This window comes from Rhipicephalus microplus, chromosome 10, assembly GCF_043290135.1.
Source record: "Rhipicephalus microplus isolate Deutch F79 chromosome 10, USDA_Rmic, whole genome shotgun sequence".
Classification (NCBI taxonomy): Eukaryota; Metazoa; Arthropoda; class Arachnida; order Ixodida; family Ixodidae; genus Rhipicephalus; species Rhipicephalus microplus.
Window position 1 is genome coordinate 45,137,718 of NC_134709.1, and position 13,989 is coordinate 45,151,706.

Below are 13,989 nucleotides of genomic sequence, written 5' to 3' on the forward strand. Positions count from 1 at the left end.
GATTGCCGACCCGAAGGGGACGGGATCGAATGCCGGCCGCGACGACTGCAATTCGACGGAGGCAATGTGTCTACGCTCGAGGCCCACGTGCTTTGTAGATTAGGGTGTACACCAGATGTTGGAAAGTACCGAAGCCCACCACAACGCCGCCCCTCATAATCATATCGTGGTTTTGGGACGCTATAGACTCCAACAATTATATATACTGATTGCAAGTCTGCGCGCCGCGTCGACGATTCGGATAAACATTCCTCATTGAACGATGACTTTATTTCAGTGGAATACATAACATGCGGTGAAATTACCCACGCGAAACTGCCACAGCGTATACGAAGGACTTGACAGTGAGGCCGAATCGCACGTAGCGGCAAACACGCATTTTGTACTCCCGTATACACCTTTTCACAGGAAGGAAAAAAACAGCGCCATGATGGGCTGTGCGCGGGAGTACAAAGGCCAAGGGCGCAGCGTTGTCAGTGCATTTTCGAGGGGACGCGCCAATTTGCACAGCCCAAGGAGGGCTATGGCGGCGCCCAGGGAGGCGTTTATGAAAAGGTGAATAGAAGTACAAGACGGGATAGTAACAATAGCCAACACCCAACGCAAGGCGTCATTAGCCGCACAGCGTCGGCATTGCGCGTCCTTCCGTGACCGTCTAGAGCGTCTGTCCAGTCAATTCCTCATCACGTTCCTGCTGTTTTTTTTCCCGCTGATATTGTTTACAGCGTGCATGTCTGTCTGTACAGTGACGTTCCATATGAATTGCATCACGCTGTCTGTACTCAAAATGGCGTTGAGACTGCAAGGTGGCACCTACGTGGAAAAAAATTGTTGACAAACTCTCTCAATTATCGGTACTTTCTGAACCAATTTACCATTTGTCGGTTACACTGTTCACACTTGGGGTTACTTCAACCACAGCCAGTGTGCTGCAACTCCCATTGGGCGCGACTCTCTCTCTCTCTCTCTCTCTGTGCGTGTGCGTGCGTGCGTGCGTGTGAGTGTGAGTGTGTGTGCGTGTGCGTGCGTGCGTGTGTGTGTGTGTGTGTGTGTGTGTGTGTGTGTGTGTGTGTGTGGCTGGCTTCGTTCGTCCACCTATCTATTGTATCCATTCATACGTCTTAAAAGCTGCCGCACCTGAAGCTGGCCAGCTTTTAACAGCTGGCCACACCTGAAGGCAGCACTAACATATCAAGAATGCGTTCGGTCGGATTCACAGCAGCTGGAACTGCATTTTTACGCAGTCACGAAACGGAAAAGAAGAAAAAAAACAAAAAGTCAGCGCAAAGAAATAACGGAAAGAAAGAACGAAACGTGACAGGACCATCGGGTGACAGTCGGGACGGGAAACTCTGAAAGATCCCGCAGGAACAGCAAAACGCGCAAAGAATTGACTCGGTGCGCGAAACACTCACAATCGGAGACCGGGCCCCGTTGCTTCGAACATTATATGTGCACCGCCGGCAGTCACAGGCGTGCCAAGAGGCAAAAAAAAAAAAAAAATGAGAGAGAGAGAGAGGTGGAGAGAAAGAAACAATAGTAAAAGAACGAGAATGAGAAATCGGGAACCCCTGACTTGTCGGTAAAATGAGTGCACACGAAGATCACGTGCGCATGCATATCTTAGTGTTGTTCTTTGTTTCTTTCTTTGTTACTTTCTACCGCATTGCGCGACTCTCTATCCTAAATCATTTCCTCCCAGCGCATACTGGACATTCATGCACGTGTTTAAACGATTCTCACGAGTTCCCACCCGGGAAACAATGGAATAAGGTAACCTAAAATTACGCGTCGCCTCCACAAAAGATCAGATCGTCGCATCGGAAACGGCTGGTCGTAGACAAGTCGAAAACCGAGAGCGCATGCAGTTACTGGGAAACGGCGAGTACAAATTCGCACTGCGCCGGAGGCAACTTCGGATGAGGGCCTCATTTCTCCAATACGCTCGCCGCGGCAGAGCTTTTTTCGCGTGCGACGCCGCCACCGAAATATGCGAGTTCAAGGAGGATGATCAAACAAACAGCACGGAAACTGGAGCAGCCACACACTAATGGCGCCAAGAGTGAGCAAGTATAGCGGGACTCGTGGCGCGTGCCCTCCTCCTCTTGTACATTACCCTTTCCCTCCCATAGCTAAAGCACACTATAGAAAACTATGTTAGCTCTCACTATTTTCTGTATCAATTATGTGTCCATTTATTTCTATACTTTTCTCTCTGTGTCTATGTCTTTGTCTTTCCCTTTTCTCTCTCACTTCCCTTTATTTTTCTCTTTCCCTATCGCTCTTCCACATCAGAATAGACATCAGAATCGTTGCATTCATACTACTGTACTACTACTGAACAGTTGCATTCCTCTCACGCCGGGCAAATCGGCCTAGCGTGCGCAGGCATTTCATTGCCTTTTGGGGGGGAGGGGGGGGGCAAGGTTTGTGGCAGCGATCCTCCCTCTCTTACGTCAATGTACGGCGCTAACTTTGCCCCCCCCCCCCCCGCCCCCAGCCCCATCACGAGTCACACCAGCCTCTTCTCTATTATGTCAATGTATGGCACTGACTTTGGGCCCCCTCCTTGGTGTCCAAGGGGGGCGGCCCTTAGCCACCCCCTTCCCCGTGCGCACGCTTATGCAAATCGGCAGGACCCTGATGTTAGTTTTTTCCCGCGTTGGAAAGCACGGGCGTGCTATACCGCAAATATCCCAAGAAGAGTGCTCTGTACAGCTGAAGCATAGATGACACTGATGTGCCCCGCGTTTTACCAGCGAGAAATCTCATCGCGTGTGTGATAGAGCTGAACTTCTTCTTCAAGTTCGAGATGTGAGCACTCCACGAGAGCCCTCCTGAGATACTTGTCAGCAACTTCATTGAGGGACCGCCTGTGAAACTCGGCATTGTGTGTGTGATGTGACATGTGTCTGTCCTTCTCTCTCCCTTTTACTCCCCCTTCCCATGTGTAGGGTAGCAAACTGGACGCATAGTCTAGTTAACCTCTCTACCTTTCCTACATTCCTTCTCTCTCTCTCTCTCTCTCTCTCTCTCTCTCTCTCTCTCTCTCTCTCTCTCTCTATGCAAATCGGCGCACGTGTTCTGGAAGCGAAGCAGAAGAGCAGAACACAAAGAGCGCGTAACGGTTGACGATCACTATAGTTTTCTGGTGTTAACACACGGCATAACGGAAAGCTTAACAGCTACACTAAAAAAAAGAAAGGGAAACTGAGTCAAGGTCATCTATCGATGACTGCGCGTCGAGAAGGAGGCGTGCGTGTAGCTTTCGTTTCCGCATCGAGCCGCGCTGCACCGCGGAGAAGTGACGCGCGAAGCGCCGGTATGATTCCAGAACACTGGCGACGTTCGCAGCCACGACCAAAAAAAGAAAAAAAAAAAGTCGTCGATATCGGAATATTGCAAAAGTGTACGAGTTTTTCGGTTCCTCAAAGCTCGACCTCGTAAGGGAGTGGTCTCGCGATTCGAGCCAAGGATTCATCCCTTTCGGGATCGCAATCGATCGGGGAGAAACGTTCCGCGGAAAAACCGGAGCCGAGACCACCGCCAAAGGGTGAACAAAACCGAGACCGCGCGGTCCGTAAAGTAGCCCTTACGTCATAGACGACAGCGCCTCAAGAACAAAGGAGTTCAAACACAATCTTGTCTGGGATAACCGCGGCGCTAATGTGAACCTAGATGCCCATTAACGCCCAGTGTAAATAGTGCGAAGTCAAACAACGGAGACACGAGCCTTACAAGCATTTCTCTACATGGTCGACGCTCAGTATCGACTACGCGTTGTTGGTTCGATCGATTCCGTCACGCTGCGGATATCGCACGTGGCACCTCTCAATGCAACTTCCTGTCCTCCAAGATCTGCCAAACCGAGCACAGAAGGATGGCAGACCGCAATGCAGCGCTTTGACACGTAGTGTTCGCCGCACTAGACGATTTCACCGCCCAAGCATGCGTGGTTTACCTCAGCACGTGCGATACAATCAATCACTCATCAGAACATCAACGTGGTATAGTAGGTTACGAAGAGGGATCGGATTTAACACCTGTGCTACACCAGAGATGGTGTAAATATTAACACGTAGGGTTTTACGCGCCAAAACCGTGACATCATAAAGAAGCACGGCGTAGTGAGGATCACCAAGATTTAGACCAACCAATGTTTTTTTTTTTTTTTTACGTGCACTGACATTGCAATTTACACGGGCCTCTCAGTTGTAATACGACCACTGCGACCGGTATCGAGCCCACGACCTTTGCATAGATGGTGTTTCTCACGAGCAAAAGAAAGTGTATTCATCGAGCTGAGCGTATCCTGCAGATATAGACCTCATGGGTGATGCCTGCGACGCTTTTATGGAACGAACGGGAAAAAAAAAATAGGTTGCATATCTTTTCGTACCTCGGGTTCGGCATCATCCTTGGCGTCGTGAAACGTCTCGCCTTCCTTGGATGCCATCGCCGACGCTTCGCCGCGGAGAACTACGCGACGGTGGGCGCGCGACGATGAATGGCAGGCCGTCTTCGACGTCGGAAGAGTCGCCTCGACGCGCTCTTTAGCGCGGGTAAAACACCGGCGTGCGTGATCTCGAGCCAGCTGTCGCCGCGCGCCGTTATCGACGACGTCGCTAGCGCAGCCGGAGTTGGCAGAAGAATGGGGCAGCGGCCGTCGCGTACTTGTCGCCGCTGGCGAGCCAAGCTTGCCGAGCCATCGTCGATCACATGAGCCTGCCGTTACAGTCCGGCACTGGGGAAATCGAGATGTGCGCGCACGCAACGCATAGGCGCGACTGCTGACCGCCGTCGACGGCGCTGGCGTGCGGTCACCGACGCCGCGAGCGCCGTGCTGCCATGTGCAACGACACGCAGCGCGGAAGCGCCCGGTTTAACGGCGGCGCACCGTTTCCTAGCAGTGTGTTACTGCTGGCGCCATCTTGTGCGGCTGGAAAGATTCAGAAACGAGGCTTCTATTGAACGCGAGCTAGCCAGAAGACTGAAGTAAGCGCGCGGGATAACGACTCAGAAACCACGTTTAGTGGGGGGGGGGGGGGGGGGGGGCGCGGATCGTGACTGCGTTGGCGTGCCGGCGCCGGAGGAAAGAAAGAGGATGAGCGACGTCTTCTGACATACTTGATCTCAGCGCGCGCACTGCAGACGACGGCAACATGAAGGAGACGCAAGGACCAGCGCTGTGGTTTTCTGGTCAGTTAGTATAGATACTAAATTTTAGTTTAGTTTACGCAAGGCTGTACGTCCGCAACGTGCTGCGCACGCTACGTTTAAGGCTGCGTCATACAGCATTAGTTTAGCGTGCGCAACATCTGAAACAGTGTTGCTTCAAGCCATCTCGTGTATTGGCAAGAAGTTGTAATAACCAATATCAGTCGACTCAACACACAAGTCAAAGCGTGAGACAAGGCGATCTTTTCGGAGGACGATTTGTGGTTCGGGGTGTTGAGGCTCTCGGTGAACAAGCAGCATGAGGGACAGAGACGGCGAAGACGATCGCTTACTGCCAGTTTAACATTTATTGTTTGCTACAGACGTTTCCTAAGATCACGAGACAAAACAAAGAAAAAAGAAGAAGAACCAAACTGGTGATACTCAACGCTAAGTACAGAAATGCCCCCATTTGGCTGCGGCGGCGTCTTGACGTGTCATTCTTCACGTCGTGATATAGCTGCTTTCACAATGATTAGGGCGCCGTGTGCGAGAGAAATCATCTGAGCTTCGTAGAACACGGACGTGCATTCGCGTGCACGCTTAATGCTTGACCAGAACTGACCTTTACTTTGTAACACTTGGAATGCTCTTGCAGGCGATCATTCAGATATTTTCCGGTCAGACACACGCAGCAACCACCACAGTTCAAAGGGATCACACACAAGACGCCCCGTACACAACCCACAAAGCCGTCGCGGTGCTTCACGTCACCATCGGGTTCCCGCTTCATCGTAAATGACGTTGTCCAATCGTCCAATGTTGCACTCCAGCTTAGCAGCGATCCCAATCCCCTGCAGGTGTTCACCTATTGGCTTCAGGTTACTTATTTAAGTTCCAAATGCACCGAAATGCACACAGACTTCATTCGCTGCCACGACCATCGTATAGTGTTGTCGGTCGCAGCCACCTTGTCTCTTTTGGTCTCGGCTGTTCGAGATCTCGCGAGAGCCGCCTGTAAGGTAGGCAAAGGCCGTAGCGGCCGCAACGTAAGCGGCGAGATCTGGTGTGCGCATCCCCTGCGTGCGCAAACGCACGCACCTCTGTTAGGTTCAGCGCATGCGCACTCTTTCTTGCTTCCTCTCACGCGTTGCGCACGCTAGGCCGTTGCGCGCGCTAAACTAAAACCCTATAGTGTGCGCATATCAGTGGCGTAGACAGGGTATGGCACACCGAGCACGTCCCCCACCCCACCGCCACCCGAATTTTCTTTTTCACCATGGCATACATAGTGCAAAATGAACATTTGCCTCCACTCCTCATCAGATTGAGGCAGTGCCCCCCCCCCCCCCCCCACCAAAACCACCAGAAAAAGACTTTCCGCCGATGCCCCTGGCGCATCTAGATCAAGAATGAATTCAAACCAACTCTAAACGCCAGCATTCATCAGCCTCACTTAAGTCTACTAAAACATGGCGCAGCGAGATACTGCACCAACGCGCCTCCGCCGCTATGGGCCAGTTAGGATAATGTGCCTTTTGATGGAATTGTACGAGAAATTTCCCGTGAAAAAAAGAGAAAAGAAGAAGGTTGAATTCGATCCGCACATTTTACAGAAAGAGAGAGGAACCAAAGGCGTAGGCGTGCGTAAGGCAGGGGGTGGCACACCGGGCACGTCTCCCCCCCCCCCACTTCAAGATTTTTTTTTTTTTTTTGCCATGGCATAGAGAGCGAAAGATGACCACTTCAAGAGGGTGCCCCTCTCCAAATCGAAAAGGTGCCCCACCCCCCTTTCAAAAAACATTTCTGGCTACGCGCCTGGCTTAGGGGCCCTCATTAGGAAGGGATAGATGCCCACCAATATCCCCCCCCCCTCCCCGCGTTGTTCCTCGATAAAGGTATCAGGCAGACTCGGCGTTTCCCTCTGATGATTAGGGGGAAAGCAGCAACACCTCCCCCCTAATCAAACTTCAACCTTGATTTTCTCCGCGAATAAGAAATTCCCGAGTGTGAAGCAGGCGGCATTTCAGTTCTCAGAGTGCAGTTTGTCAATCCAAACCAAGAACGGAAAAGAATGATTACGGGCTTTGACGCACGTTACGCAAAGAGAAGCGTACGGATGCGCGCATCACTGTCAGTCGTGAGTGATGTATTTGCCTTTGGGGCGTCTGCTCTTGTACACACGAGTCGCACACTTTCCCTTCTTTTGTCTGACCAAGCGTCGTGGTGAGGGCTGTAGACTCGCGTTAAAACAGACGAGTCGGCACAGCTGCTGCTGCTGCTTTAGCGTCGACCTTTTCTCCTAATTAAGAAAAAAAAGGTATACCACGACGGAGCCCACCGTACAGGAGTCTCTGAAATGAGACGAAAGAAAGATAAAACGTAACGAAGAGATCTGAAGAGACAATGGAAACTCGGCCGTCCGTAGCACGCGATATACAATGTCGCTCGAACGAGGAACACAGCGATTCACTTAGAAAGACGATAAGCCGACTCGCGCGAGGGTGACTAAAGTCAGGTTGGCCAAATGATCCTAATCAGGGAGGTCTCAAAGGCTCTGACGTCGAGGTCATCGTCGCGGTATCGTTGTGCGCGAGCTTTTGTGGGTGGGCGTCGTTGTGTGTGCAAGAAGTTAGGAAGATCCGTCCTCATTATAGGAGGTGAAGGCACGGACAACAATGTCGCGCTTAGCGTACGCCGAGGCTGACTGGAAGGCGAAGGTCGTCTCCTCTTAGCAGCGGGGCTGTTTACTGGCCGACTGGAAAACAGTGATCTCGGTTGATACAGCGCAAACGGGACGAGGAGGAAGAGTTAAGATAACGGGCCAGCCGATGACTATAGCAGCAAACCAAACTTTATTGTTTCATTGGGAAAATCGAGCACAAAAACGCACACTTTATATATATATATATATATATATATATATATATATATATATATATATATATATATATATATATATATATATATATATATATATACATATATATATATATATATATTTATTTATTTATTTATTTATTTACAGTACCTTACAGAGCCCTCGAGGGGCATTGTGTAAGGGGGGCGGTACAGATAATATGTTAGAAAAATACATATACGTAACATCTACACATACATAGGCAAATAATGAATATAATAGAAAATGCAGTTCTACTTATGAACATGTAAGCAAAATACAAACTAGAAAAGTGAGTTACAGTATGTGAAGGTGAAATACAAAAAAACTATTATGACAGTAACTACAACCTAGCAATAGTGCAAAAACATCGGCAACAGTCCTCTAAACACTGATGATTACGAAGATGCGATAGAGCAGTTTTTGGTGCATAAGTATTTTTAAGAGTATGATAGAACTTTGTGTGGTCTTGTTCTGACGCAAGATCATCTGGCAAATCATTCCACAAACGAATAGCTCGTGGAAGAGCCGACTGGTTGAAAGCGTTAGTATTGCCGTACATGCGTGATAAGCTATATATATATATATATATATATATATATATATATATATATATATATATATATATATATATATATATATATATATATATATATATATATATTATGACGACTCGGTTGTAACGAGGTTTATTCGTCGTGAACTCGGGAACGAACAAGCGCAACGGACCCGACAAAGAAGCGCTCGTGCCAAGAAGATGATGATTGTCAGCCAGAACATATGATGATGATTGACTGCTGTTCAGATGAGGATGAAGCGCATAATAGATGCCTACACTGATTCCCCCCCCCCCCCCCCCCGTGGAAGCGGCCAGCCTGGCCGCTGCGGGCGGGTAGTCAAGGTGACGAGGAACGTCGTGTGAAAAGCTTCATGCGGGAAACGTGTACAATTTCGGTGCTGCGGTAACGGCGGTCAGTTGGCACGACAAGAGGCGTCACACGATAGTTGACAGGTGAAGTCTGCTCTAAAACAACATATGGGCCGATGAATCGAGGCTGGAACTTGTCGCAGAGACCAGGTGTGCGAATTGGTGTCAATAGCAGCACCTCGTCACCCGGTCGGAATGATACCACACGATGAGAGGTGTCGTAGACGGCCTTCCTTGCTTGTTGCGTAGCTTCCGTGTTCATACGAGCGCGCTGGCGGCACTGGGCAAGGCGAGAAATGTATTCTTCGCAAGAAGATGGTGATGTAGGGCCATTGCTGGTGAAGAGGGAAACATCGATAAAGAAAGTAGGTGAACGTCCGTAAACGAGATAAAACGGTGAGTAGCCGGTTGTGCGCTGAACAGCGGTGTTGTAGGCGAAAGTGAGGAACGGTAGAAGTTTATCCCAGTTTCTGTGATCCGGTTGAATGTATACGGCGATCATGTCGGCAAGGGTTCGATGAAATCTCTCGGTCAGACCGTTTGTTTGAGGATGGTAGCTAGACGCCATCTTGTGCGTGGTACCAGAAACGCGAAGAACTTCACGTAAAAGCTGTGATAAGAACACCTTTCCACGGTCACTGAGAAGTACACGAGGAGCACCATGACGTAGTATTATGGCCTGAAGGACGAAGTCAGCAACTTCCGATGCTGAACCAGTAGCTACTGAAGTTGTCTCGGCGTAGCGTGTCATATGGTCTACGGCGGTGACTATCCATCTATTTCCAGCACCAGTAACAGGAAGGGGTCCATAAAGATCGACACCGACGACCTCGAAAGGTGTTGTAGGGCACGTCATTGGCTGTAACTGACCAGCCGGGGGAGATGTCGGAAGTTTGCGAAGTTGGCATGGAGAGCAGGAACCCACGTACTTTGCTACGCTGGTAGAAATCCCAGGCCAATAAAAGCGGCTTCGAATGCGGTCGTAGGTTTTGTGAAAGCCTAGGTGGCCAGCAGTCAAATCGTCATGAAAGGCGTTAAGTACATGTTGTTGAAGAGCGCGTGGCAGAACAGGTACCCAGCGTTGGCCGTGAGGATGATATATGTGACGATACAGCACACCGTCCTGAAACTTGAAGTGCTCGAGTTGTCGACGAAGGCGTGCATTGGGTGAACGCGTAGCTCCTGAAAGGTGGTCTATAATGCGCCGACAATACGGGTCAGCCTGCTGGCGAGAACTGAAGGGTTGTTCATCGTCGATTGGCGGTTGGTACAGCGAGGCGAGCAAGGCAACAGAAGTGGGAGTCACGTCCGCACTGGTGTCGTTGGAGGTGGCAGCCGGAGTGTCGAACGACGCCGTAGGTAGTGGGCAACGAGAAAGAGCGTCGGCGTCTTGATGTTTTTTGCCCGATTTATAAATAATCTCAAACTGATACTCCTGTAGGCGTAAAATCCAACGACCCAAGCGTCCGGACAAGTTCTTCATTGTAGAAAGCCAGCATAAGGCGTGGTGGTCCGTTACGATGGTGAATTGACGGCCGTACAGATAAGGACGGAACTTTTGTATGGACCGAACCACAGCGAGGCACTCCTGCTCAGTGATGGTATAGTTTTTTTCGGTAGAAGTTAGCACTCGGCTAGCATATGCGATGACCCTTTCCCGTCCAGAGTTATCGCGTTGGAGGAGAACAGCACCTATACCGCAGCCGCTGGCGTCGGTATGCAGGAGTGTTGGGGCGGTGTCATCAAAATGGCAGAGTACAGGCTGTGACGTCAAAGCTTTCTTCAATAGGTGAAACGCCGACTGACATTCCTCGGACCACACAAAGGGTGCATTAGATGCAAGTAGTTTGTGAAGTGGCGCAGCTATTGAAGCGAAATTTCGTATGAAGCGACGAAAATATGATGCGAGGCCAAGAAAACTTCGCAAATCCTTAAGTCTTGTGGGGCATGGAAATCGAAGGACGGCAGCGATCTTTTCGGGGTCAGGGCGAATACCGTCCTTGCTGACGACATGACCGAGAACCTTGATGGATTTGGTGGCGAAACGGCACTTCTTAGTGTTGAGCTGCAGACCCGCACCGGCGAGGCATGTTAGGACGTCATCCAAGCGGCTAAGGTGCTGAGAAAACGTTGATGAAAAGATGATAATGTCATCAAGGTAGCAGAGACACGTCTTCCATTTCAGACCACGCAGGACGGTGTCGATCATGCGTTCAAACGTCGCGGGCGCATTGCAGAGCCCGAAAGGCATCACGTTAAATTCGTATAGGCCATCGGGGGTTGCAAATGCCGTTTTTTCTTTGTCGTCATCGTGCATGGGAATTTGCCAATATCCCGAACGCAAATCAAGGCTTGAAAAGTATTCGGCGCCCTGCAGTGAATCAAGGGCGTCGTCGATGCGTGGCATGGGGTATACGTCCTTGCGTGTGATGTTGTTAAGTGCCCGGTAATCAACGCAAAAGCGCACGGAGCCATCTTTTTTTCGTACCAAAACAACAGGGGATGACCAAGGGCTAGTTGATGGACGAATTATTTCTCGTTGGAGCATGTCAGCGACGTTTTCCTCGATGATTTTTCGCTCAGCGAGAGACACGCGGTACGGGCGGCGATGTACAATAGATGTTCCCTCCGTCTGAATGCGATGCGCTGCAGTGGTAGTTCGGCCCAACGTTGAGGAGCAGGTGTCGAAAGAATCGGCGTGTTTCGTTAATAACGCAAGCAACTGCTGCGCCTGCATAGCTGTTAAGTCATCACTGATAAGAGCTGTGAAGGGAGAGGATGAGGCAGGCTTACTCATAGAACGGTCGTTGGTAGAGGCAGGGTTAAGTGGCGTGACGCTGACAGGCTCAGCATCCACAACACAGGCTACTGCAGTGCCCTCTGGCAGGAGAACTTTCTCTGGCGTTTCATTCGTAGCAATGACGAGCGCGGAGCCATGGTGAAAGCGTACGACACCTGATGCAAGGGCTACGCCTTTAGCGACGCAAGTCGACGACGGGGACACCAAGACGTCACCGTGGTCGATGTCCTTAGAGATCAGGGTCACAATTCGTTCTTGATGTGGCGGTAGTTCGAGATCTTCGCGAGCGAACAGGCGTAGAGGCTTGTAGACGCCTTCGTCGAACATGGAGTCCGTATTAGTTAGGTGCAGAATCCGTTCACCACAACATATAGCGGCTGAAGAAGAAGATAGGAAGTCCCACCCTAGAATTAGCTGGTGAGAGCACCGGGTAAGCACAGTGAACTCGATGTAATGCAAAATGTCATCAATAAACACACGAGCAGTACAAAGAGCAAAAGGGCGGATAGCGTTCCCCTGGGCTTCGACTAGATTGGGTCCATTATAAGGTGTCATTACTTTTTTCAGGCACTTGCACAAATCATACCTAATCACAGAAACTGTAGCACCGGTGTCCACCAAAGCGTCCACGAGAACTCCTTCCACCGTAACAGAAACCATGTTGAACGGGCGTGCTGGAGGAATATGAGTCCTACTGTTACATGCAGTTTCTCCTCCGAAAACTGCATCATTTAGTTTTCCGACCGGTTGTCAGTAATAAACGAGGCTGGCCGAAGAGGAGAGGAGGAGCGACGGAAGGGCGAAGGTGATCGTCGTCGGCTTGAACGGTGTTGTGCCTCGCCCAAGTTCCACGTGGTCTTCGCGGCCTGCTGGCACCTGGCAGCTGTTGATGAGTCAACCCTGCACCGGGACGGCGACGAACGCGGACAATCGGGAAAAACCACGTCGCCGGCTCCTCTTGTCACAAAAGTCGTTGGCCAAGCTTTTGTCAGCCGCCGAGAGCAACACTCCGAAGCAGCGTCGACCCAGCAGCTGTACGGGGTATTCTGCCTTGCTTGAGTCAACCTGGCTGCATCAGGGAGCGACTTTGCGCATGGGATTCCACGTCATCTCACTGTGGTGCCACGCTGGCGCGTGGGGTCTCCCTCACCAAACAGCGAACTGGGCATGCCTTGCCCCCTTTCCTAGGTTCAGAGGGAGGCGGTGTTTGGCTTTCCCTCTTCGGGGACGGAGAGGAAGACGACGATCTCATTGGAGTATCCTGCGCATAAATTTTCTTTGCAAGGGATCTTGGGAAGGCGGACGATGTATAAAAACGCTAGCGCAGAGGCGCTCGTGTGTGATTCTCTTTTCACGTTGTACCACGCTACCATGTAAATACTGTATATAAACATTTTTTTCTCCTTCTCCGGCTTCTCTCCTCGTCCTCTCCGGGGACTCGGATGGCCCGAGTCCGCACCACGCTACCCAAAGGCGCAACAGTGGCTGGCAGCTTATGGGATTCGCCTGCGTCGGCTGCATCGAAGTGGTGAGTGCCGCGTGTTTGCTCTTCTTTTCGCCAGACTCGTTAGCGCAGATGGTCGGTAACGTGGTAGGGTGATTTTGGTAAATTTTGATTCGCAGACCAAGAATTGGGTGGCTCGTGGGCAAAATTACCTTAGAAGAGAAACGGTGTGCATATCTAAGATGGAGAAGTTTAAGGTCCAAGAACTCCTCGAAATTTGTCAGGAGCTGAATATTTCGGTCGGCTCGGTTAAAAGAAAACAACAAATTTTGGAGCACTTGGGAAAAGAGGAAGTGAGTTTAGAAGAGGCCATTGAGGCCAGAGAAACCATTTTGGCAAAGAAAGAGGAGCGTGAGCACTTAGCCCGTGAACAGAGAGAGGAGGAAATAAGGAGGGATCGCGAGGATAAAGAACATGAAATCCGTCTGAAAGAACTGGAGCTTCGTATGTCCGTGGGAAATCGAAATTCAGGGGGTGGAGAATCAAAGATAAAGGATCTAATCCACACCTTCAAGGCGGGTGACGACATTGCATTATACCTCGTGCATTTTGAGCGAGCATGCGAAAATGCAGGGTTTAGTAGGGAGACTTGGCCACAAAAACTGATATGCGTACTACCAGGCGAAGTGTCCGATGTTATCGCAAGAATGAATAAAGAGGACTCCGAGGTGTATGACGGGGTAAAGGCTGCATTGCTACGA

General features: G+C 50.4%; 1 protein-coding gene across 2 annotated transcripts in view; it reads right to left on the reverse strand.

Annotated features, from left to right (window-relative positions):
- The window catches only part of LOC119181391 (tetratricopeptide repeat protein 39B), a 139,451-nt gene that overhangs the window by 64,533 nt on the left and 60,929 nt on the right, over positions 1–13,989 (reverse strand). Inside the window, exon 1 of one of the 2 annotated variants that reach the window (XM_037432619.2) lies at positions 4,400–4,834. The exons of the other annotated variant lie outside the window; for it this stretch is intronic. Coding sequence (XP_037288516.2) covers positions 4,400–4,456 — 57 coding nt within the window. The 5' untranslated portion in view covers positions 4,457–4,834. Of the gene's footprint in view, positions 1–4,399; positions 4,835–13,989 lie in introns of those variants that run through there. 2 annotated transcript variants of the gene reach the window in all.